Source organism: Equus asinus, chromosome 1 (genome assembly GCF_041296235.1).
Source record: "Equus asinus isolate D_3611 breed Donkey chromosome 1, EquAss-T2T_v2, whole genome shotgun sequence".
Classification (NCBI taxonomy): Eukaryota; Metazoa; Chordata; class Mammalia; order Perissodactyla; family Equidae; genus Equus; species Equus asinus.
Genome location: NC_091790.1, coordinates 193,145,576 through 193,168,202, shown reverse-complemented (window position 1 = coordinate 193,168,202; position 22,627 = coordinate 193,145,576). Strand labels below are relative to the sequence as shown.

Below are 22,627 nucleotides of genomic sequence, written 5' to 3'. Positions count from 1 at the left end.
ACAATTCAAATATTCTGTTTCTTTGTGATTCACATTTCCCTGTCTTATCTATATTTTCTAATCTCTTAGCATAAAATTGTTCATAATACCCTCTTTTACATTTAATGTCTGTAGAATGTATAGTTTTGTCCTTCTTTTCAGTCCTAATATTGGTTATATATGTCTTATCTCTGTTTTCTTAAACTTGCTGGAGGTTTGCCAATTTTGTAGGTCTTTTCAAAGAATCGATTTTTGGCTTCAATGCTCTATTGCATGGTTGTTTTCTGTGTCATCAGGTCTGCTCTTTTATTTTTCCATGTTTTAAGTTCATTTTGCTATTCTTTTTGTAACTTCTTGAGATAGATGCTTAGCTCCTTAATTTCAGCCTCTGTTTAATTCATGCATTTAAAGCTATACATTTGTGGTTGAGTGGTTAAGTTCACGCGCTCTGCTCCAGGCGGCCCGGTGTTTCATTGGTTCGAATCCTGGGCGCGGACATGGCACCACTCATCAGACCACGCTGAGGCAGCGTCCCACATGCCACAACTAGAAGGACCCACAGTGAAGAATATATGACTATGTCCTAGGGGGCTTTGGGGAGAAAAAGGAAAAAAAGAAAATCTTTAAAAAAAAATAAAGCTATACATTTCCCTTTACATGTTTTTGTTATGTAGTATTTTTCATTAGTGTTCAACTTAAAATAATTTTCAGAGTTTCATTATGATTTATCTTTTGATCTGTGCATGATTTAGAAGTTTATTCCTTAGTGTCTAAACACATGAAGATTTTCTAGTTAACTTTCTGTCATTGATTTCCAGCTTAATTGAACTGTAGCCAGAGAATTTCTGATTTTCAGACCCTCAAAATTCAGCTGTGCCCAGTGTTTGGTCACTTGTTATGAATGGTCCATGTGTGCTTGAAAAGAATGTGTGTTCTGTGGATGTTGGATATAGTATTCTATAAATGTCCGTTAGGCCGTGTTTTTAATCCTGCAGTAAAAAATATTTTATATTTCATAGATTTCTGTTTTGCTTACTTATTCTATCAGATACTGAGAGAGTTGACAAAATCTTCCCTACAGTTGTTTCTGTTATATCCTCCTGGTATATTGAAATTTTTATCATTGTAAAGTGAATGTGTTTATCTCATTATATTTTTTGATTTGGAATCTGTATTGCTTAATATTAATATAGATGTACTTTCTTTGGATTACTCTTTTCATGGTATTTATTTACCCATCCTATTACTTTCAGTCTTTCTGTATCCTTGTTTTATGTGTGTCTCTTAAACCAGCAAATTGTATTGTTTAAGTCCACCTGCATAATCTGTCTTTTAACTGGAGCATTTAGTCTATTTGCATATAAGATAATTACTGATGTATTTGAATTTATACCTCCCTCTTATTTTGGTCTTTCTGTTTCTTTTTCTCCCCTCCTTTTTTTGTTGCTGAGGAAGATTTGCCCTGAGCTAACATTTGTTGCCAATCTTCCTCTTTTTGCTTGAGGAAAGTTCCCTTGAGCTAACATCTGTGTCAGTCTTCCTCTATTTTGTGTGTGGCTCGCTGCCACAGCATGGCTTCTGGCCAGCGGTCTTGGTCTGCACACGGGAACCCAACCTGGGCCACAAAGCAGAGTGCGCTGAACTTAACCGCTAGGCCACAGGGCAGCCACCCCTGCTTTTTTAAAATTGATTTATTTTGTTTTATTTTTTTTCTACTGGTTTGGAAGTTATGCTCTCTGTTTCTGTTCTTTTAATTGTCTCCCAAGAAATTATAATATGAATTCTCAGCTTATTATTGAGGTCTCATTTAATCACTACCTTTCTTTCCTTCCAGTATAAGTGCCTTAGGACCCTGTAACTCCATTTGTCCTCTCCTGACACAAATGCTACTGTTGTCATCTGTTTTAGTTCTTTATATATTTTTAAATCTCACTTGACATTATTTTGTTTTGTGTAGTCAGTGTTCATGTAAATTTACCCACATATTTATTACTTTCCTTAGCTTTTCATTTTTTTCTTGCATCTCAGCCCTCTCTGTGATCATCTTCCTTCTGCCAAAGGTGCGTCCTTTGGCATTTCCTTTACTGTGAGTTAGCTGGTGGTGAACTCTCAGTTTCTCAGTGTCTACAAATACTTTTCCCCCTTCCTTTTTGAAACATGTTTTATCTGAATATTGAATGCTAGGTTAATAGATATTTTAGGTTAGTAGATGTTTTCTTTAAGCACATTTAAGATATTCTAATGTGTTCCAGCTTCCATTATTGCTTTGAGAAGTCTCTGATCCTTGCAAGTAATATTTTTTTCTTCTCACGGCTTTGAAATTTTCTTACTTTTGTTTACTGCAATTTTACCACGATGTGGTTAGATGTAGATGTCTTTTTATTTGTCCTGCTTGGGATTTGTTTGGTTTCTTGAATCTGGATCAGGATGTTTCATTATTTCTGGAATTTCTTACCTGTTATCTCCTTATTATGTTGCTTCTGCCCCTATTTTCTTTTCACCTTCTGAGGCTCTGATTAAATGTATGCTATACTTTTTCATTTTATCTTCTATGATTCTTATCATCTCGTTTGTATTTCCCATCATCTTATTCTCTCTGCTACATTCCGAATAATGTGACCACCATTCAGTTCACTAATTTTCTCTTCCAGTGTTACACCTGAGTTACTGATGCCACACAATTCTGTGTTAGTTCCGCTTTGGTTCTTTTTCAAGTACACGTCGTGATTGTGTTTTTGTTCTGTAATGTTTTGGGAGTGCAAACACATAAAATTTTACCCTAATAAAAAATTTTACCCTAATAAAAATGGGGAGTAGCAAAGCTGCTGTGGTCTTTCTTTAACTATTCCTGTTTTCAAGATGTCACTAATAAGTTTTTTCAGTCACTAGTTGGTTCCCTTAAACTTTATTTTTGTTTAAGTGCCACTGCTGTATACTCCATGGGGTGGAGAGTTCCAGGTACAGTGATTCAGACTAATTTAACTGGTTGGTTACTTAGAGCTATGAGATCTAAAGCAGAGCTGCTAGCACTCAGTGCTCTCACTTTGTCAGTGATGTTACCCAAACTTACTAACCACCTCTAGCTGATGACAGCGATATGTTAAAGTTAGGTGGTATTTTTGTCTACTCAGTTGTCGTAACAAAATACCTTGGACTAGGAGGCTTGAACAACAGAAATTTACTTTTTCACAGTTCTGGAGGCTGGATGTCCCAGCCTGAGGTCCAGCAGGGTCGGTTTCTGGGTAGGGCTGTCTTGGCTTGCGGATGGCCACCTTCTCTCTGTATATTCATAGTCCTTTCCTTGGTGTGAGTGTAGAGAGAAAGGGAGAGAGAAAGAGATCAGGAGCTCTCTGATGTCTCTCTTTTTTTTTTTTTTTTTTGGTTTTTTATTCTTTTCCTTTTTCTCCCCAAAGCCCCTCGGTACATAGTTGTATATTCTTCATTGTGGGTCCTTCTAGTTGTGGTATGTGGGACGCTGCCTCAGCGTGGTTTGATGAGCAGTGCCATGTCCACGCCCAGGATTCGAACTGATGTAACACTGGGCCGCCTGGAGCAGAGCGCGCAAACTTAACCACTCGGCCACGGGGCCAGCCCTCTGATGTCTCTTTTTTTAAGGACACTAATCCTGTTAGATCAAGGTCTCACCCCATGACCTCATTTAACCTCAGTTACTTCCTTAGAAGCCCTGTCTCTAAGTACAGCCACACTGGGGTTACAGCTTCAGCATATGAATTTTGGAGGGACACAAAGATTGAGTCCATAATAGGTGACATTTACATAGTGGTCGAGGGTCTTATGGCTTATAGTTACGTTGCTTCTGATGTCTCTACTACTGCTAATAGGGAATCACTTCCCATGCATTTGGGTGTATTTTCCCCCACAATTATTCAGCAAGTATGTAGGGAAGAGAATAAAATTTATCCTTGCATATGTTTCTGTACTCTACAAAGTTTGTTGGTGAGGTTGTTGTACGTTTCTCAGCTAAATTCTAATCAGTCTATTATAGTTAAGATTTTCAACTTATTTACATATTGGCTTTATTTTTGTTTATCTTAGCTGTGTTGGAGTAGAAGAACATCATGCTGTTGACATTGACCTGTATCACTGTCCCAACTGTGCAGTTCTACATGGTTCCTCCTTGAGTAAGTACTAGAAGCTTACATAAAAATTGAAGTTTAGAACTTAACGTGTACGTGACAGTGCTTTAGTAATGCTTTGACTAGTTATATGATACCCACCTACATATAAGAACTATAGGAAAGATTTTTCTGAAGATATTGAGAATGCAGTTTTTGTCTGAATTATTAAAGAACTTATAAGCCAAAAGATTAAATGAAAAAAATTACTATTATTCTTAGTTGCCAGTGCAGAGCCCCCAAACTCAAGTACATATTTTCAAAGCTTTCAATTAGAGAAGTCTGATAAAGTAAAATTTTTCTGATTCTGGAAACTGTTTCATCTCTTTATAAAGTAAAAAAAACATGTTTCAGTAGTATTTGAGACAGTGTACAAGATGAGACTTTAATGCACACACATGCATTATATTTTTAGGAGAAAATTAAAGCAGTGGTAGTCTGAAATTGTACTTCTGTTTTCCACGTATGGTTGTCATGTTGAGTGTGGCCTGGAGTCCCACCCAGCCGTCCTCTGTGCTTGACACCACTCCCCTCCGGTTCCCGTCCAGGTCTCAGTTCCTGTCCCGAGGAAGAGCGTCTCTGTTTGCACTCTTTTTTTTTTTCCCTAAGGGGTGAAGGCACAGAGAGGGATGCTCACTCGTCCTCTGGACTGTACCAACATCACATATAAAATGGTATTTATTTTTAGCCTTTTACAAATGCTGCAGAAGTATAGATTGGAATATTAATTGTCATTGTACAAATGTGAGAGTAGAGAAAAGATTTAAAAGGCTTTGAATTATGTGATAACTATTTCTTTTATTAAAAATTTAGACTGCAAACTAGTATTTTTGTATTCATGAAACTAAAGGGGAAAACTGTAGCCTTAGTCATTTTAGAACTGAAAGAAACCTTTTCCTGAACATACCTCGATACACACTTGGGTCAGATGTAGGTAACCCATACAACCACTTTATTTTGAATGCAGCTTTTTCCTAGTACTTTTTTTTTTTTAATAGAAATTTTGTTCTGAGGTTATAGGCAAGTAATTTTTCAAAAGAGACTTATTAGCAACTGACGGCTCGTCTGTTTTGTTAGAAATATTAATAATTTACCTAGTTTCTTTGTAAGAGATTTAGAAACTTCAGCTATATGTGAATGCATTAAAATATTTCATTGTAAAATACAGATTATCTGTTTTGTTAATTACACAGTATAAAATTTGAGGTTAGCAATTTGGTAAAATTGTAACGTGTATTTGTCGTAACTGTTTTTGATGATTCTTATTTTGTGTAGCACTGAAGTATGTAGTGTATAACTTGAAATAGTTATTGACCAAGTGTAATTCTTGGAGTAAGTAAATAACGCTGGGTTATTACCTCAAGAAGGGAAATAGAACTAAAATTTATAACAGTTTTAGTTTAGAATTTAAATATATAATCCCCAAATGAAATAATTTGAATTTAATTTCTATGAAATATTAAGTGGGTTACTACTATGAGGCAGAATAATGTAGTGTTTAAAACACTACTGCATGTGATGCGCTCTGTTTTTTACTTTTCCTATATGATTTAATTTTTTAAAAAGCTTGTCATGCTCACTCAATTGATTTCACAGTCCATAACGGATCATGACCTGCACTTTAAGTAACGATGCTTCAGAGAGATGCTTAACTATCACATGGCCTTTCACATGCTTCTCTTCTTAAGTAACGTAGGATCAGGCATTGGCTATCTTCTGGGCAAAAGTCCAACTCTGAGTGCCCATAGGGAAAATGCCCAAGATCAGTAATCGGTTTTATCTTGATTTAAGGCTCACCTTCCCCACCCTCCACCCTCCACCCCCAACTTGGGAATCACTTTTGGTCCCTTCCCCTCTGCTATTAAGCCTCTCTTGCCTGCCACTCGGGCAAGAGAGGGTTTCTTATTCCTTTCAGAGTTCCCCAGTAATCCTTATTATAGATGCCATTTGGACAGTAGAATACCTACTTAATATGGTGAATTTAGACTACCCTCTAATGGGAATTAAGGACGTTATTTGAGGGCAGGGATCAAAAAATAGCCCAACACTTAAACACACATTCTCAGTGCTCCTCAGGCACATGCAATTCAAACTCAAAAATTTCTCTCCTTTCCTTATAACTACTACTAGAATATTCCTTCACTGACTTCCTTCCTTTAAGAAACTCAGTCAGCTATTGCAGTGGCTGGTTCTATGTGTTAAGCATGTTGGGCCCAACAGGGCAGTTGTAGCCTCCTGTCAACATCCTGCAAGTCAGCACGTTTAAAAGCAAACAAAAGTAAGTGGCAGTTTATTGGGTGCCCCAGGCACTATGCTAGGAAGTACCTGACTTATGTTATCTCCTTTGATATTTATAACACCTTGGTGTGAGAAAAATTACCTGACTAGCTCTTTCCTATAGCTATGTGGTAGAGCTGGAGTTCAAACTCCTAGGTGTCCAATCCCAAATCTGTTTAAATTCTAATCTGTTCTGCCAAAATGAAAATTAAAACAATGTAATATCATAGTTTACCTATCAAATGGACAGCTTTCTCTTTCTTTCTTTCTTCTTAAATGATGATCCTCACTGTGACCCAGGGCTTTGAAATAGGCTGCTTATATATACTGGTAAGAATGTGAGTTACCCACCACTTTTCTGGAGGCCGTTTTGCAATATGTAGCAAGTATCTTAAAAATACTGAACCTTGGGACTGGCCCCATGGCAACATGGTTACGTTTGGTGCACTCCACTTCAGTGGCCCAGGGTTCATGGGTTCAGGTCCCAGGCGCAGACCCACACCACTGGTTGTCCGTGCTGTGGCAGTGACCCACATACAAAATGGAGGAAGATTGGCACAGGTGTTAGCTGAGGGTAAATCTTCCCCAAGTAAAAAAAAAAACACAACTGAATCTTTCTTCTAGCACTTCTAGGAATACTAGAAGGATTATCCTGAGGAATTAATGGGGGAAACAGATTTATGTATATGAATATTAATCTCAACTTTGAAGAAAAGTTCACAATGTACTAAGTGCTTAAGAATCAAAAAAGGACCGCTCCATGGCCGAGAGGTTAAGTTCACATGCTCTACTTCAGCGGCCCAGGGTTCACTGGTTTGGATCCTGGGTGCAGACCTATGCACGGCTCATCAAGCCATGCTGTGATGGCATCCCACATAGTAGAACTAGAATGACCTGCAGCTAGGATATACAACTATGTAATGGGGCTTTGGGGAGAGAAAAAAAGAGGAAGGTTGACAATAGATGCTAGCTCAGGGCCAATCTTCCTCACCAAAAAGCATACTTAAAAAAAAATTGGATAACATTTAAAAAAAATTTAAAAAGGACTGTGATCTGATCTGTCAACATCAACGTTTTAAAATTCTAGGCTGCCTTTAAATTGCTTTTGAATATTTAGTAAGGAGAAAATACTCATGATATAATACAAAAAGGTAAGCAGGATAACATCATGATCTCAGTTGAAAATAAAATGGGGTTATGTATCTATATATATGTAGAAAAAAAGCCTGGAATGAAATACCCTTGAATTTTAGAGTGATTTTAAATGAGAAAAAGTAATACACAAAGGATGCCTTAATGATATTTTCCAGGAATGTTACTTTATGATTCTCAGTTTTTCCCATGAGATTTTTTTAAAAATGGAGTTTACTCTCTTTCATATTGAGGGTCTGACTGCCATAAATTACTTGGGAATCTTGTTTTAAACTCTTAGACATGAACAAGCCTGATTTCTACCTCTATTGGTTATTTAGTGTGACTTCCCTTTACCCATGTGAGGATCCAGTATTATTTTATTCTTATGATCTTTGTAAGGTGATGGTTGGAAATAACTTAGATTCGTAGAGTTGCCCCCCACAACGTTTTATTACGAAAGTGTTCAAACATACAGGAAAAGTTGAAAGAATTTTACAGTGAGTACCTCTAAATGCGCCATCCAGATTCTACTGTTAACATTTTACTTTATTTGCTTTACCATGTATCTGTCTGTGTAACTACCCTGCTATCTACCCATGTATCTATCTTATTTTTTTGATTCATTCTAAGTAAGTTGCAGACATCAGTACATTTCCCCAAATCATAGAGGTTTTAGGCTTGAGTGATTTTCAGACTTAAAAAAAAAAAGATGTAAAACTGAAATCTTACATTGATACCACACAAAAGATGTGTAGGTGGTGCCACCCTGGTGGAAAGAGGAATAAGGTCCAGTGCTCCTCCTGCAGCCTCTTCTGCATCTTCCCCTTTATTAAGGGTTCCTCAGTGCAGTTTGAAAGATAGCACTCATCCCCTTTATTTCCACATTGAGGAAACTGGACCCAGATGTGTTAAGTGACTTGCCCAAGGTTGCAGAGTAAGTTATGGCTGAATCAGGAGTCAAATCCAAGTCTCCTGATTTGATTACGGTGACTGTTCAAGATTGTAGCCTCCCACGGCTGTAGAACCACGGGATCTTAGCATTAGAACTAACCATAAAGTTATTTCTTCTGTCATCCCATTGGTCTTCCTTTAATTATGATGCAGTCACCTGCTCTTCTTTGTGTCAGTGTAACCATGCTTATTTTGGGAATAAATCTTGGCATAAAAGAGAAAGGAACTGTGGTGTTAAAATTGATTTCTGATGTGGGATCAAAGGCCCTATCCTGGGAGGATGACTTGGATAATCCATAAAAATCATATATGACGTAATGTTCTGGTGAGAATTATGATTTTAAAAAATTGTGAGATTTTATAGTATGTATAGATGTGGATATTATAAAAGACTTTATCTGCTAGTTTAAATTCCTTGATTTAACTTCAAAATTAATTTGAAATAAAGAGTAGATTTTTAAAAATCCACAGTTAATTGCCTATAATTGCACCATTACATGAAGTAAAATTTACTTCTTCAGTCTGGAAATGTATTAAAAAATGAATGTTTTTATTATACTTACAATTGTTATTTCTGATTATATAGAATGTAATGATTAGAAAGTATATGATATCACCAGTTACCAAAAAAAGTGTTTTTTAATCTAAAAATCCAGTGAAAAAGAGGAGGAACTGGCACAGGCACGACTACACAGAAATTGATGATGGTTCCAAACCAGTGCAAGCTGGAACAAGAACTTTTGTTAAGGAATTACGTTCTCGAGTCTTCCCAAGGTATGGAAACTTGTTCTGACCGAAGAAAATTTAAGAATGTTACCTGGTAAAGTGACATTATCTAAAGCAATATTTTCAGACTTCAGGTTGCAACCCATTATTGGTCTCAATCAGCTTTTTACCTTTCTTTTTTTAAAAAGGAAATAGAAAAGAAAATATCGGTACATTGCAAGTAATAGGAGTAAAATAAGCATCGTTTCTTGGAACCTTTGTTATATGTATGTGTACTGGGTCACTATGTAAAAATATATTTCTTAACTGTGGATCCCAGTCCAACAAGTTTGAAATACACTAATCTAAGGCCGTTGTTCCCAGGACTTGGTTCCTTATCATGTGCAGCTGCTGTTTCTCTTGCCCTTTTACCTCACCTGCTCCTATTTTCAGTCTGTTGTTTTCTTATGTTGTTTTCATATGTCTCCACCCTAGGTCTACCAGAAGTACCCACAACCACTGCCCAGCCTCTCTGGTGTCAGCAGAACTGGGCTTTTTGACTTTTTAAAGATAATGGAAAGTATTTGAGTTCTCTGTGGCTCAAAGACAGTCAGAAGTATTATGCAGTATTTAATCATGCTGATTCTGATCATGTCCTGCTCACTGCTTGATGTCTGTTTAAAGTGATATTGCTTCCTAGTCTCTTACAAGATCAGATCCAGGCTGCTTACAGAGGGGAAGCACAATTTAAATTTAAATCACAGTATCACATGCAGCCTATTATGGAATTACTTCAGATCCCGTACCTATAAAACCGTTGCTGTTTCTTCAGTCTTTAGGATTCCTCTCTGTCCCCCTCCCCCTTAATCTTTAAACAGAAACATAAATGATAAGCAGCTACATACTGTTGGCTCCCTCAGGTCGACTGAGAAGGAAAATGTGAAACACAGTGGTTTCCACTGATTTTTGTGATATTAAAGGCCCTATTGTCGAATATTCTCCTTTATCAGTTTCAAAGTCATTGGTTGAAGAAGTGATTGTTTTCCTTTATTGGTTTGGAGCCTAGGGCCAGGTTTTCAGCCTGGGTCAATGGGCTGGCTTTAGAGAGACCTGTGAGTTCCCTAAAACTGTATGAACAATTTAATGTCTACATGTGAATGTGCATTTTTCAGGGAGAGGAGCCATATCATTTTTTAAAATAGGTTTGTGACCCAAGAGTAGGGTTAAAAATCCTGGCCCAATGATTCCTGTGGATTCTCTGCCAAAGTAAACACAAATCAGAGCTGGTTATAGAGATGGTCACAGATGCCCAAATTGTAATTACCATTAATTAAAAGTCTTTGGTTCTATTTTGTTTAACTCTGTAAACCTTCACATCATTTAGAACCATGGTAGAGTGACAATAACTAAATTGCACATACTTGATGTGATTAACACAGAAGTGTATCAAATGAAGTGAATGGGTTATCTTCCCCCTCCCCTATTTTAAGACTTATTGAGACCCTTATCTACATAAATAATATTTAAAACATTTATGTATATAGATATATGGATGTTTATATGCATCTAATTTTCAAAAACTGATGTTAATCATCAGAGAGGGCAGCTGGAGGTTCAGCAAGCCTTTTTAGTGGTTTAAGGTGACTACCTATTAAAACTTATTAAATACTGGTCCTAACACATCATTTAAATCAGGAGTTCTCAATTGGGGCATTTTGGGCATTTGTCTCAATGGGCAGGGACCACGGATGCTCGTCATCCTCCAGTGTGCAGGACAGCGATGAATTATTCAAGGTCCTCTGAGACTTTGAAATGTCTAACAGATATTTATGTAGGATTTTATAGCCAGATAAAATCCTGTCTGTTTCTATGTACTAGTTTTTATTCTAACGTACCCCCTACATTTTGCTCTTCTGATTTCCTGCACAGCCTGTGTTAAGTGGCTTCTGTGTTACTTCTTTTAAACTAACCACTCATTGCAACTAATTGTAAGCATCTCATTATTCTATTCTCTCTTCTAGTGTAGTTTACCTGAACATTTACATATTGAAATGTGTAATAAACTAATTTTTTCTTTTGTTATAGTTAAATCATTCTATATAATACATAGATGTTTTTCTAATTATATGTATTGGAGTAATTATTTATGAATTTTAGGATAATAAAAAGGGCTATATAAAACATTTGTTATAAAAAGGAGAATGAAGTATGATGGGTTGAGAACCACAAAGATAGATAATAAGGCAGTATATGAATTGACCCATTACCAGAGTATTTTTTTTTAACTGAACTTATCGACGAAGATGACATTTTACTCTTGTATTTTCCTTAGTGCCGATGAAATCATTGTAAAGATGCATGGCAGCCAGCTGACACAAAGATATCTGGAGAAGCATGGATTTGAAGTCCCTATTATGGTCCCCAAATTAGATGATCTGGGACTCAGGCTCCCTCCACCTACTTTTTCTGTTATGGATGTGGAACGTTATGTAGGTACGAACTTGATTTCTTTAAGTACTTAGGAAAACTTGGTATAAGTAAAAATGATATTGTCCTAATAATGTTAAAAGTTGAATGAAGACATGTTAATAGTTTCATGAGTCAGGAAAAATGAAACTCAGTATCATGTATGTTGAAAATTATTTTTTCTCAGCAGACCTATAATTGTCAGAAAAACAGAACGAAACGTTTTACCTCTTGGTATTTACTCAGCCTCATTCTGCTGCATTTTTGTTGTCATCAAATTTTCTGATACTTGCTTATGAAAAACTGTTTACTGAAGAGTAGCTACAGATACCAGAAAGAAGACCCTCGGAAATTGGATTGGTTCGAGGCCTCTGTAGCATTCAGGTGCAGGATTTCTAGATCCTGCTTTAGTGACCTCCTGCTGCCTAGATAAAGACTGCAAAAAAGAAGTGATTACTTTCAAACCTATTTTTATATTTTTATTTTAACAACTTGGTGATATTGCCGTTTAATGATGACTGGACTTAGTTTGCTATTTTGAGGCCCAGAAAGGTGTAAGAAACAAGGGGGGAAAGCCTTCATCTATTGTAATATTGTTGACATTTTCAGTCATTTCGTTCATTTTCATCATGGTTTTTATAAACTGTCTCCATGTAGATCTCATTTCTTGTCAGCAATGGAGATTATTTGAGGATTAGATCTCAAATCTACCTTGACTCAAACTGTATATTCACTACAATATGTTATTTCCTGAGCATGAACTATCTAAGACCTTGTCCCTTTACTGAGCCATTGGTTGACGGTTCTCATTGATAGCTGTTTCACTGAGGAAATCCAATTAAATGTCATGATTTCACATTCAGCTAATTTTGAATTATTTGATAGTGAGGCTGAGGTTTAACCTAAACCTGTTTGCGTAGATAGTACTGTAAAATAAATGGCTAGTGTGATAACGGTCATCTGTCACTTAACAACAGGGATACGTTCTGAGAAATGCATCATTGAGCGGTTTTGTCGTTGTGCAAACATCATAGACTGTACTTACACAAATCTAGATGGTATAGCCCACTACACACCTAGGCTATATGGTACTAATCATAAGGAACCACCATTGTATATGCAGTTCATCATTGACCAAAACATTGTTATGTGGCATGTGACTATAAGTATAGGAAAAAATATCCAGACTACTTGATAGCTAACTTTTTATCACTGCAGAATACTTCAGTTAACAGAATTGTCTTGCCTCCTAAGTATAAAGTAAAGTCTACTAGGCAATACTTTCTTAACTTATATAAAGTTATGTTAAAGTAAGAAAATGGCATTTGTTTTCTATTTCAGATTGATTAAGTATTGCCATATTTTGAATTCCACCTTATATTGTAAAACTGATGACTCTCCTTCCTAGGGTGATAGTTCATGGTGTACTAGCAATACCCGTGGTTTTATATGAAAATTGTAAATTAGTCTCAATTCAGAACTCATTTCACAGACACAAGTATGAACTGATTTTTCTTGGACCAAAATATTAGAAGAGAAGACCCTACCAGGCAAGCAGAAATTGATTATCCTGGTTAACTTGTTCACTAATTCCCCAATGACTGATCGGTTTTTCAAAATGATAGACTGAGAATCTTAGGAGTGTAGAAGTGAAGGGAAGAGTCAGTCTCCTCATTTGATGCAGGAGGAAATTGAAACCCAGAGCATGTGACAATTTCCACATACCAGTATCATGCATTTTTGCCATTATGATCTTCACACAAGAAATCGTTGGTATATAGAAGGGTTTGTAAACATACAAGTTTTTACACTCAATGTTAATTATGCAGCGCTCTCTTAATTGCTTTATTCTTTCCCCCAAATACTGTCCCTTTTTTCAAAAGTTCAGTTGGACTCAAAAAGTGAGGATATAGGAAGAATCTTTGTCTAGGCTATGTAGTTTTATAGTTGGCTTAAATTATCATACAGAGTAAATATGGTCTTTAAAATATTTTTGTTTAGGGCATCTATTGATATAACTCTTAAGCCCAATGATAAGACTATAATTTTCCTCTGCAGGTGGTGACAAAGTGATAGATGTCATTGATGTGGCAAGGCAGGCAGACAGCAAAATGACACTTCACAATTACGTTAAATACTTCACGAATCCTAACAGACCGAAAGTGTTAAATGTGATCAGCCTTGAATTTTCAGATACAAAGTGAGTAGTTCTGGCCATTTTGGTGTAGCCTTCTGACTGTTAGCTAAGTGTAGTTAAATGATGAATTTGTTTCAGTAAGAAACATAATTGTGACTTCTAAAGTGGTCCAGTGATAGCAATGTTGTCCATTTGGCTTTGGCACACTCAGAGAATATTTAAAAATAGTATGAGTTTTAAACTTTAAGTGTTGTTGTTAACCTTAAGTTCTAGTTAATTTCTTGGTTTGGGTTGAGATGGGAGATGCAATTTTAAGAAGTTGTAATTTGCATGATGTGGGGGTGTGTATATTTGTGTATTTGTTTTTTAAAGGATGTCTGAATTGGTGGAGGTCCCTGAAGTAGCCAGAAAACTTTCCTGGGTGGAAAATTATTGGCCAGATGATTCAGTCTTTCCCAAGCCATTTGTTCAGAAATACTGCTTAATGGGAGTTCAAGACAGCTACACAGATTTCCACATTGACTTTGGTGGAACTTCAGTTTGGTACCATGTCCTCTGGGTAAGATTCGGGTATTTCTTTATTCTCTTATTGACAAAAACATGTAAGTCCTATTTCCCCAGCGGTGCATTCATTTGCTGTAAATGACATTTGTAAAGAGGGAAGTTTTTGTCCTTTTTAAGTAGGATTTATCATTTTACCTTTAAGCATTATGGGTTTTTTTAACCCAAGTAGAGGAGGAGTCATGAGTTCTTAATTTATGTTTAGATTCTTTTTTTTGCCTCTGTCTTATAAGTTGGTCTCTTTTAGCTTTTGTCTCTTTGTTTCCTCTTCCCCCTAGTCAATAATCAGTTAATTCCTGAATCAAACACCTGAAAAGGAGCAAAATTACAGTAATAATTTCTTCTGTCCTTCAGATTAGGCTAGCACAGCTAGTTGGATAAGTCAGGAATGCCCATAAAAATACTGATTCTTCTTGGCAGCTTATATTCACCTTGCTTTATCTAAAACTGCACTGTTCAATACTTGTGGCTAAATTTAAATAATTAAAATTAAATATGATTTAAAATTCAGTTCCTCAGTTGCACTAGCCACATTTCAAATGCTCGGTAGCCACATGTGACTTGTGACTGCTCTGTTGGATAGCACAGATGTAAAACATTTCCATCATCACAGAAAGTTCTGTTGGACAGTGTTGATCTAGAACTAAATCTTCGTCTGTGTCAAATGCCTGTGCCTCAGCCATGCTCTGCACTATATTTGATGCTGTGTCTTGAGCTCCTGTTCCTTTTCTCCCTGAGAAAGCAAAGTGTTAATTCCTTAAAGGGAATTTATTTACGGGTCTTTAAAAATAATCGTTGTATTATATATCTTAGAAGAAAAGGCAAAGGTAGCTGAGATGACTCTCTGCAAACTGGGTCCTGTTAACATGTGTTTACTTCTATACCTTGATACTGAGATCAGTAGGATGTTTATGATTCTTTACCTTCCTTTCTTGTCACTATTTCTCCAACACTGCTTTATTGACTTCTTGTCTTATTTGGGAGGGGGAACTTTAGTTCCTGTGAAGATGCTTCTGAAAAGCAATGGCTGTTGATCAGGTATGTGAAAATATGTCTTTCTGAGCCTGAAAACATCTGATATTTATCTGATTTAATTTAGATCATTGTATTGGGAAATTTCATCAATGTAAGCCATTGTAAGAGTATGGCTTTTCCTTGTTCAAAAATAGTGTGATTACTTCCTTCTAGGGTGAGAAGATTTTTTATTTAATAAAGCCAACAGATGAAAATTTGGCACTCTATGAATCCTGGAGTTCATCTGTGACCCAGAGTGAGGTGTTCTTTGGAGATAAGGTGGATAAATGCTACAAGTGTGTGGTAAAGCAGGGACATACCTTGTTTGTTCCTACAGGTAAGGTTTTAATCCCATCCCCACTCCCTGTGGTTGATATTTAGTTATATGGAGTCAACTTCTAATTAGAACCTCTGGCTTTAACACGTTTGGAAAGTAGCTTTGCATAGCCTGAGAGGTCTTTCTGATCTTGGACTTTTTACTGCTTTGTCCCTTAGAAGGCTTCTCTTGTAGTTAGGACTTGTTTTGGCATTGTGTTTTATGTCATTTGCCTTCATTTTTATTTGTATTCAGATAAAATCCACATGCCATAGTATTCACCCTTTTAAAGTGTACAATTTGGTGGTTTTTAGTAGATTAACAAGGTTGTGCAACCATACCACTAATTCCAGAACATCTCATCACCTCAAAAAGAAATCCCATACCAATTAGCAGTCACTCCCCGTTCCCCCTCCTCTGAGTCCCTGGCAACCACTAATGTCCTTACAGTCTCTGCGGATCTGCCTGTTCCAGACAATTCATATGTAATATGTGGATTATGTGGCCTTTTGTATCTAGCTTTTAGTTAGCATAGTGTTTACCAGGCTCATCCATGTTGTAAGATATCAATACTTCATTAATTTTTGTGGCCAAATAATATTCCATTGTATGGATATATCACATTTCATTTATCCATTCATCAGTTGATGGACATTTAGGTTGTTTCCACTTTTTGGCTATTATGAGTAGTGCTGCTTTGAAGATTTGTGTAAGTTTTTCTTTGGAGGTATGTTTTCATTTGCCTTGGTTATATACCTAGTAGTGGAATTGTTGAGTTATATGGTTTAATGACGTTTAACTTTTTTGAGCAACTGCCAAACTGGTTTCCAAATGGCTGCGCCACTTTGCATTCCCGCCAGCAATGTACATGTGTTCCGATTTCTTCACATACTCGCCAACACTGTGCTTATCTTTTGTATTTTTGCCATTCTAGTGGGTATGAAGTAGTGGTATCTCATTGTGGTTTTGATTTGCAATTCAATAATGAGTAATGATGCGCTGAGCATTTTTCTTGTGCTTATTGGCCATGTGCATATCTTCTTTGGAGAACATGTATAAAATCCCTTTGCCCGTTTTTAAGTTGAGTTTATCTGTCTTTTTCTTATTGAGTTGTAAGTATATATTCTGTATACTAGACTCTTAACAGTATATGTTCTGTATACTAGACCCTTAACAGATAGATGATTTGCAAATGTTTTTGCAAATATATTCTGTGGGTTGTTTTTTCACTTTCTTGGCAATTTCTTTGCACAGAATTTTAAAATTTTAATGAAGTTCCCCTCAATTTTAACTGGTCAGCCAGCCCTCCACTCCTGTCAAAGGCCAAGCCTGCTGTAAGAATCTGGGCTGCTGTCTTGGGACAGTTAGGAGGCAATGGGTATGTTTGGAGGGACCCTAGGAAGGGGCGGAGTACCAGCCTTAGCTTTAGCCGCAACTGTAGGTGCTAGGTGTGTCATTTTGAGACATGGCTGAGTGTAGGGTATGATTTGGGTGACCTTAATGGCTGCAGAGTTCCCAGGGATCTGTAACGACAGGCCCTGCTTTCTCGCCTTGCCTCTGGTGTAAACAATAATAAATATGGGTTGAATAAATAAATGCCTAGAACTATCAGAATTCATAAATCTAGATAAGTATCAGTATTTTCATTGTGAGTGGTCTAAGCTCCTCCCTTAAATTCTCTTCTTGGTGCTCCTTTCTGTAACAAATATTTTGTTACGCCCTCTTCAAAATCTTGAATTCAAATTCCTCGATAATATAAACCTCCCATATCAATAATTCAAAAAAAGCTGATTTAATGACCTAACTAGAATGTAAAGAAGAAATTAAGAGGTAATTTATAATAAAATACTATTTGAAAATGTGCCTGCTCAGGCACAGCAGCGTTAGAAGACAGGATGAAATAGTTAAATGCGTAAGCTGGCAAATCAATACAGAGGTGCGATCGGTAACTCAAATTCTATAGCCTTGGTGTATATTAATGGTTCTCAAACTTCGTTGAGCATTAGAATCATGGAGGGCTTATTAAAACAGATTGCTGGACCTCATCCGCAGCAGTTCTGATTCAGTAGATCTGAGGCGGGCCTGAGAATTTGCATTTCTAACATGTTCCCAACTAATGCTGGTGCTACTGATCTGGGGACAATGCTTGGGGAACCACTGCTATAGATAGACGTTGTGATTTTTTTTTCCCAAGGTAGTTGGCAACTGATAAATTTCCGAATAAACTACAGTACAGTTTTGTTCAACTTACAGAATAGTTGTATTCCTGGAAAATTGTGCCAAAACCATCAAAAAATACTTTGTTTACATATATAATAGAGTTATAGTTTCTAGGCTCAGACAGTTAATGACGGATTTGGTACCAATTTGAATGCCCAGTAGAAATTCTAAAGTCCTGAGTAAAGCAGGACAGTTTCTTACTGTGTGGAATTGTCCTGCATTGTTGCACCTCTGACTGTTGCTCATGAAATGACAGTAGTGCCCCCTGACCATTAGGATAATCAACAAAGCCCCCCAAATTTTCCAAAACATCTTCTACAGGCAATACTGCCTCTATTGAGAACCACTGATCTCTAGGATTTGCAGCTGACATAGACTTCTAATTTGTGATTTCAGAGTCAAGCTCATGGCTTTGTGCCTTTGAGCACACAAATGGGTATCACTTGAAAGTAAGTCTTTTGAGGAGTTTTTTGATATTGTGTCACAGCACAATGAGGGATCAGAAGATGAAAAGTATAAAGACAATGGGATCTATTTTAACAGCTAATTTTTACATGCAAACGTATGTGTATATATTTATTTATATTTATGCAAAGTCTGTGTTCAGTCTATGCACATTTCTTTCAAAAGTTAGGCATCATCTCTTAGAAATGATTCTCACTTTGAAAACATTTTTATGGGAAAACAAGACATCGTTGTGGCTGCCGACATTTACATTTATAGCAGCATAACCCTCCATGATGAAATGTACATGATCTACCTTTACCTTCTTGGAAGCAGGTCTCCAGTTGAGTCTCTGGTTGATCCTCCTCTGCTTGATCCCTAAGGGTACTCATTTCAGGATGACACTAGGGAAGTAAAGCGCCAGCCAATCCCAGTGTTTGTTTAATGGAACTGTGCTTGCCTCATTCCAGCCAAATTTGACTTGTCTCAGAGTGAAATCTTTGATGTAAACTTGGATTGTGTTTTTAAACTAAAATAACAACCGCCACGAAACCTTCACCTATCCTGTACTGTGATTTTGTCGATTGGATCAATGTGTTTGTTTCCTCAAACTCAGCACAGAGCCTGGCATGTAATAGGCATTTAATAAATACTTGAATGAATGAATGTATACATTGTAATAGACATTGACTTCTCTAGCGCTGGAATGTGAAGTATACTGATGTTCCTATTTCCAATTACTTATTTTCCAGGTGGATGTTGTATTTGTTTGATTTAGATATTGAAAAGTCACTGATGTGTACTTTGAACTATTTCAGGGTGGATTCATGCTGTGCTCACTTCTCAGGACTGTATGGCTTTCGGGGGGAACTTTCTGCACAACCTTAACATTGGCATGCAACTCAGGTTTGTGTCCTCAGTATTTAAAGGATCTTTTGTCCTTTCTTAAATAGGACATTGTTTAAAAGTTTCAACATATTTTAATTGAGATCTCATGGAGACAGGCCCTGAGAAATTACTAGGAATAGGAACTTTTAAGAAAATTATTGTCTTAACATTTTCTCAGGAGGACAGCTTGATGCATTTCAAATCTAAAATAAAAAGAATAATTGAGACTAAATATCTCCCCTCATGGGCTGTCCTTTGGCTATTTTTACAGTGAGAGAAATGAACTAAATCCAGTCAGACTCAAGTGTGACATATGGTGCTGGGGACAAGCAACCCTAAGTTAGGAATGCTGTCAGAATACCTGCTTTATTTTTGCCATGGGTACAGGATTATCAGCTGTTTCCCCTTCTGTGTGAGAAATTGTCCTTTGGGTAACTGTTGCCCTGGTGACCTAGTGAGAGTAGAATGTTAGGAGGCACCATTGCTTGTGGTAAAGTGCTCCTGACTGATAAACTGCGTCAGGACTGGGAGAACCAGAAATACCTAGCAGGAAGCCATATCTTTGGGCTTTCCTGAATGTGGTGACTCTTATAACTTGCATGCCCATGGGGAAACCCAGAAGCTATGCATCTGTGGAGTTATTGCAGGAAATACTTGCTTTTACCGGGCCTGAAGCTTTAAGCCAGGGCAGCTCCCACACCTGCCAAGTGGGAATCTTGTCTCTTTATAGCTGAGCTGTCCCTGGGGGAAAGATGACTCTTGTCTTCCCCAGTATGGACTGCTGCAAGGACTCCCATAGACGACGAACACCGTACCAAGTTGTGGTTCCTGTCTTCTCACCTTGGCCAGTGCCAAGAGTGGTCCTGAGCTCGAATGCTTAGTAGAGCCTAAAGAAAGCTCCTTGAGTGGGTGTGGCAGTGCTCTCTAACACGTGGACCTATTTCCTAAAGATAGTGTTTTATTTATTTTGGTGGAACCGTTATAAAATTCCTCCTGTTAAAACTAGGATACAAATCCCAAGGTGTGATCTTTTTGAAGGCCAATGTAATTCTTCAGTATATTGTCAAATTTGTTAATGCCACACCTTGAGAAGATCCCAGTTCAGTCTTATGCACATGTCATTAAGTAGCATACAGTACTTGATTGGTCTTATGTGTCCATGGCCTGCTCATTTTATTTTCCTCAAGTTAGTTGCCCCCATTTAACTTTGAAATGCTAATATTAAAATTAAATTTCTACAAATTTTATTTATTTAGGTGTTATGAGATGGAAAAAAGGCTGAAAACACCAGATCTTTTCAAATTCCCGTTCTTTGAAGCCATATGTTGGTTTGTAGCCAAAAACTTGCTGGAAACCCTGAAAGGTAATTAATAATCTGTACATTTTGTTCTATGATATGATGCATGATGTTTATAAATTTACTAAAAGCCACTGATAGAAAGAGAGGCCCTTTTAGTATAGTGTGGCTGTTGCCCCTATTTTGTTTTTTAAATCCATGATTTCCCCCGCCAAGAGCCTTTTTAGCAAATTAGAGTCTCTAGTTCATAGCCTTGAAAGTCAGATGTGTGAAGAGCTGCATCACAAGAGCACAGGTAGTATTGGAAAATGTTCATTTCACCTGGGACTCTGTAGCCTCCACACATTGTCAGGATGTAAAAGTGCCTCACCCGCAAAAATGAAGTTTACTCCAGGAGGCTGTTATCTAACATGTGTTCCCAAACATTTGCTTTAAAAAATTGAGTGGATGTTTTCATGTCCTCAGAGAATCAGGTAGTGCCCGTGCCATTACCTTCGTGACCATTATGCTAGCCAGGAGAAGGCACTTGTTAGCACAAACCAATTGAATGTCAGGCTGTGAGTCTGCAGTTGAAGAAAAATGGGGTTTTAGGGGGATATCCTTTTATTTAAACTTGAAAGCTACCCTTTTTATGTAAAATTTCAGATCTTGGTGTTTTATCTTTTGGTTTAATAATCTTTGAGCAGTCAAGTTGGAGACTGAATGTCACTTCTACTTTTATCCATTTTTTGCTTTTCATGCACTGTTGTGCCCATGAGAATACAGTTCATCGGGTTTTTGTGTTGTCTAACTTTTCTAGTCAGTTTGCACATAGTGTTACTATATTATAATTAACTCCCAGGAGAACAGAAATAAACAGATGAAATAGTAAAGTCTATTCTAAACATTTGTTTCTTTTTCCATTTAAAACGTATGCAACGCAAGAAGAAAAGGTAAAATGAAAAGAAACAACAAATAGCCTGCTTCCCAGGATAGCATGCACAGAATTAAATGATAAAACTCATTTATGGTTTCTTTCCTCAAAAAAAAGCAAAAAACAAGAAACCTCACTCTCTTTGGAAGGAAGGAGCAGTGGAGGCTCATCCCACCCCTTGTAGCACAGTGTAGAAGCAGATGTCTTGACGATGGTACAGGTGTTTACAGTGGAGGTAGGATCCCATGGATGCAGAAGAACAGGTGCTTTCTGCACAAGACCAGTCTCTGCTCCAGAGATGTATCCTTATCTTGAATCCCTGCCTCTGTCAGTGTTTTCAGGTATTGTTCTTGGCTATGGAATGTCACAGTGGACCATAGGGTTGCCATATATAGTTTCCAGTAAAATACTGGACAGTAAAGTTCATAGTCTTCTATCCAAGTAGAAGCCTAGAAAAATAGCAATACATAAATATTTAATAAAAACACTTATAAATATCCTTGTTTTCTGGAAATAAAACCTAATTACTGAACCCTCCAGATAATATATTGGCAATTCAGTACTCAGAAAGTTCAGAGCATTTTTTCCATGTTTTCTCATCTCGCGCACACACACACACACACTCCTGGGGTGATGCTTTTCCCCTAATGTCTAAGAGGGGCTCATAATCAACTTCTTAGAATAAATTAAGAATTTGTCTGAAAGACAAAAGCTTACTGTTCCTCTTGTAGCCACAAACAGCAAATTGCTTGGTCTTAGGATAACGATTTAGCCTTTGTTTAGGCCATTGCCAGTTCAGAAATACTGAGGTCTGATCGAAAACATGACTCTGTACATTAAAGACTTTTAAAAAAAGATTATAGTAAGAAGATGTTTATAGGGGCCAGCCCCGTGGCTGAGTGCTTAAGTTTGCACACTCCGCTTCAGGGGCCCAAGGTTTTGCTGGTTCCAGTCCTGGGCATGGACCTACCACTGCTCATCAGGCCATGCTGGCGCAGCGGTCCACATAGAAGAACTAGAAGGACCTGCAGCTAGAATATACAGCTATGTCCTGGGGGGGCTTTGGGAAGAAGAAGAAAAAAGATATTTGTACATCAGATTTTAAAATGTTTTCATTTCACCAGCCGGCTCAGTAGAGGATACCTGGCAATCCTAGTGAGTCAGTGCAGTCCTGCTGAGGCTAGAGCCA

The 22,627-nt window shown here is 37.3% G+C and overlaps 1 protein-coding gene across 1 annotated transcript in view; it reads left to right on the top strand.

Moving 5' to 3' along the window:
- The window catches only part of KDM7A (lysine demethylase 7A), a 91,952-nt gene that overhangs the window by 36,448 nt on the left and 32,877 nt on the right, over positions 1 to 22,627 (top strand). The window contains exons 2-9 of the mRNA XM_044775597.2: positions 4,036 to 4,121; positions 9,134 to 9,251; positions 11,515 to 11,675; positions 13,707 to 13,848; positions 14,158 to 14,344; positions 15,535 to 15,697; positions 19,159 to 19,246; positions 20,485 to 20,591. Of these exons, the coding sequence (XP_044631532.1) occupies positions 4,036 to 4,121; positions 9,134 to 9,251; positions 11,515 to 11,675; positions 13,707 to 13,848; positions 14,158 to 14,344; positions 15,535 to 15,697; positions 19,159 to 19,246; positions 20,485 to 20,591 (1,052 nt within the window). The remainder of the gene's footprint in view (positions 1 to 4,035; positions 4,122 to 9,133; positions 9,252 to 11,514; positions 11,676 to 13,706; positions 13,849 to 14,157; positions 14,345 to 15,534; positions 15,698 to 19,158; positions 19,247 to 20,484; positions 20,592 to 22,627) is intronic.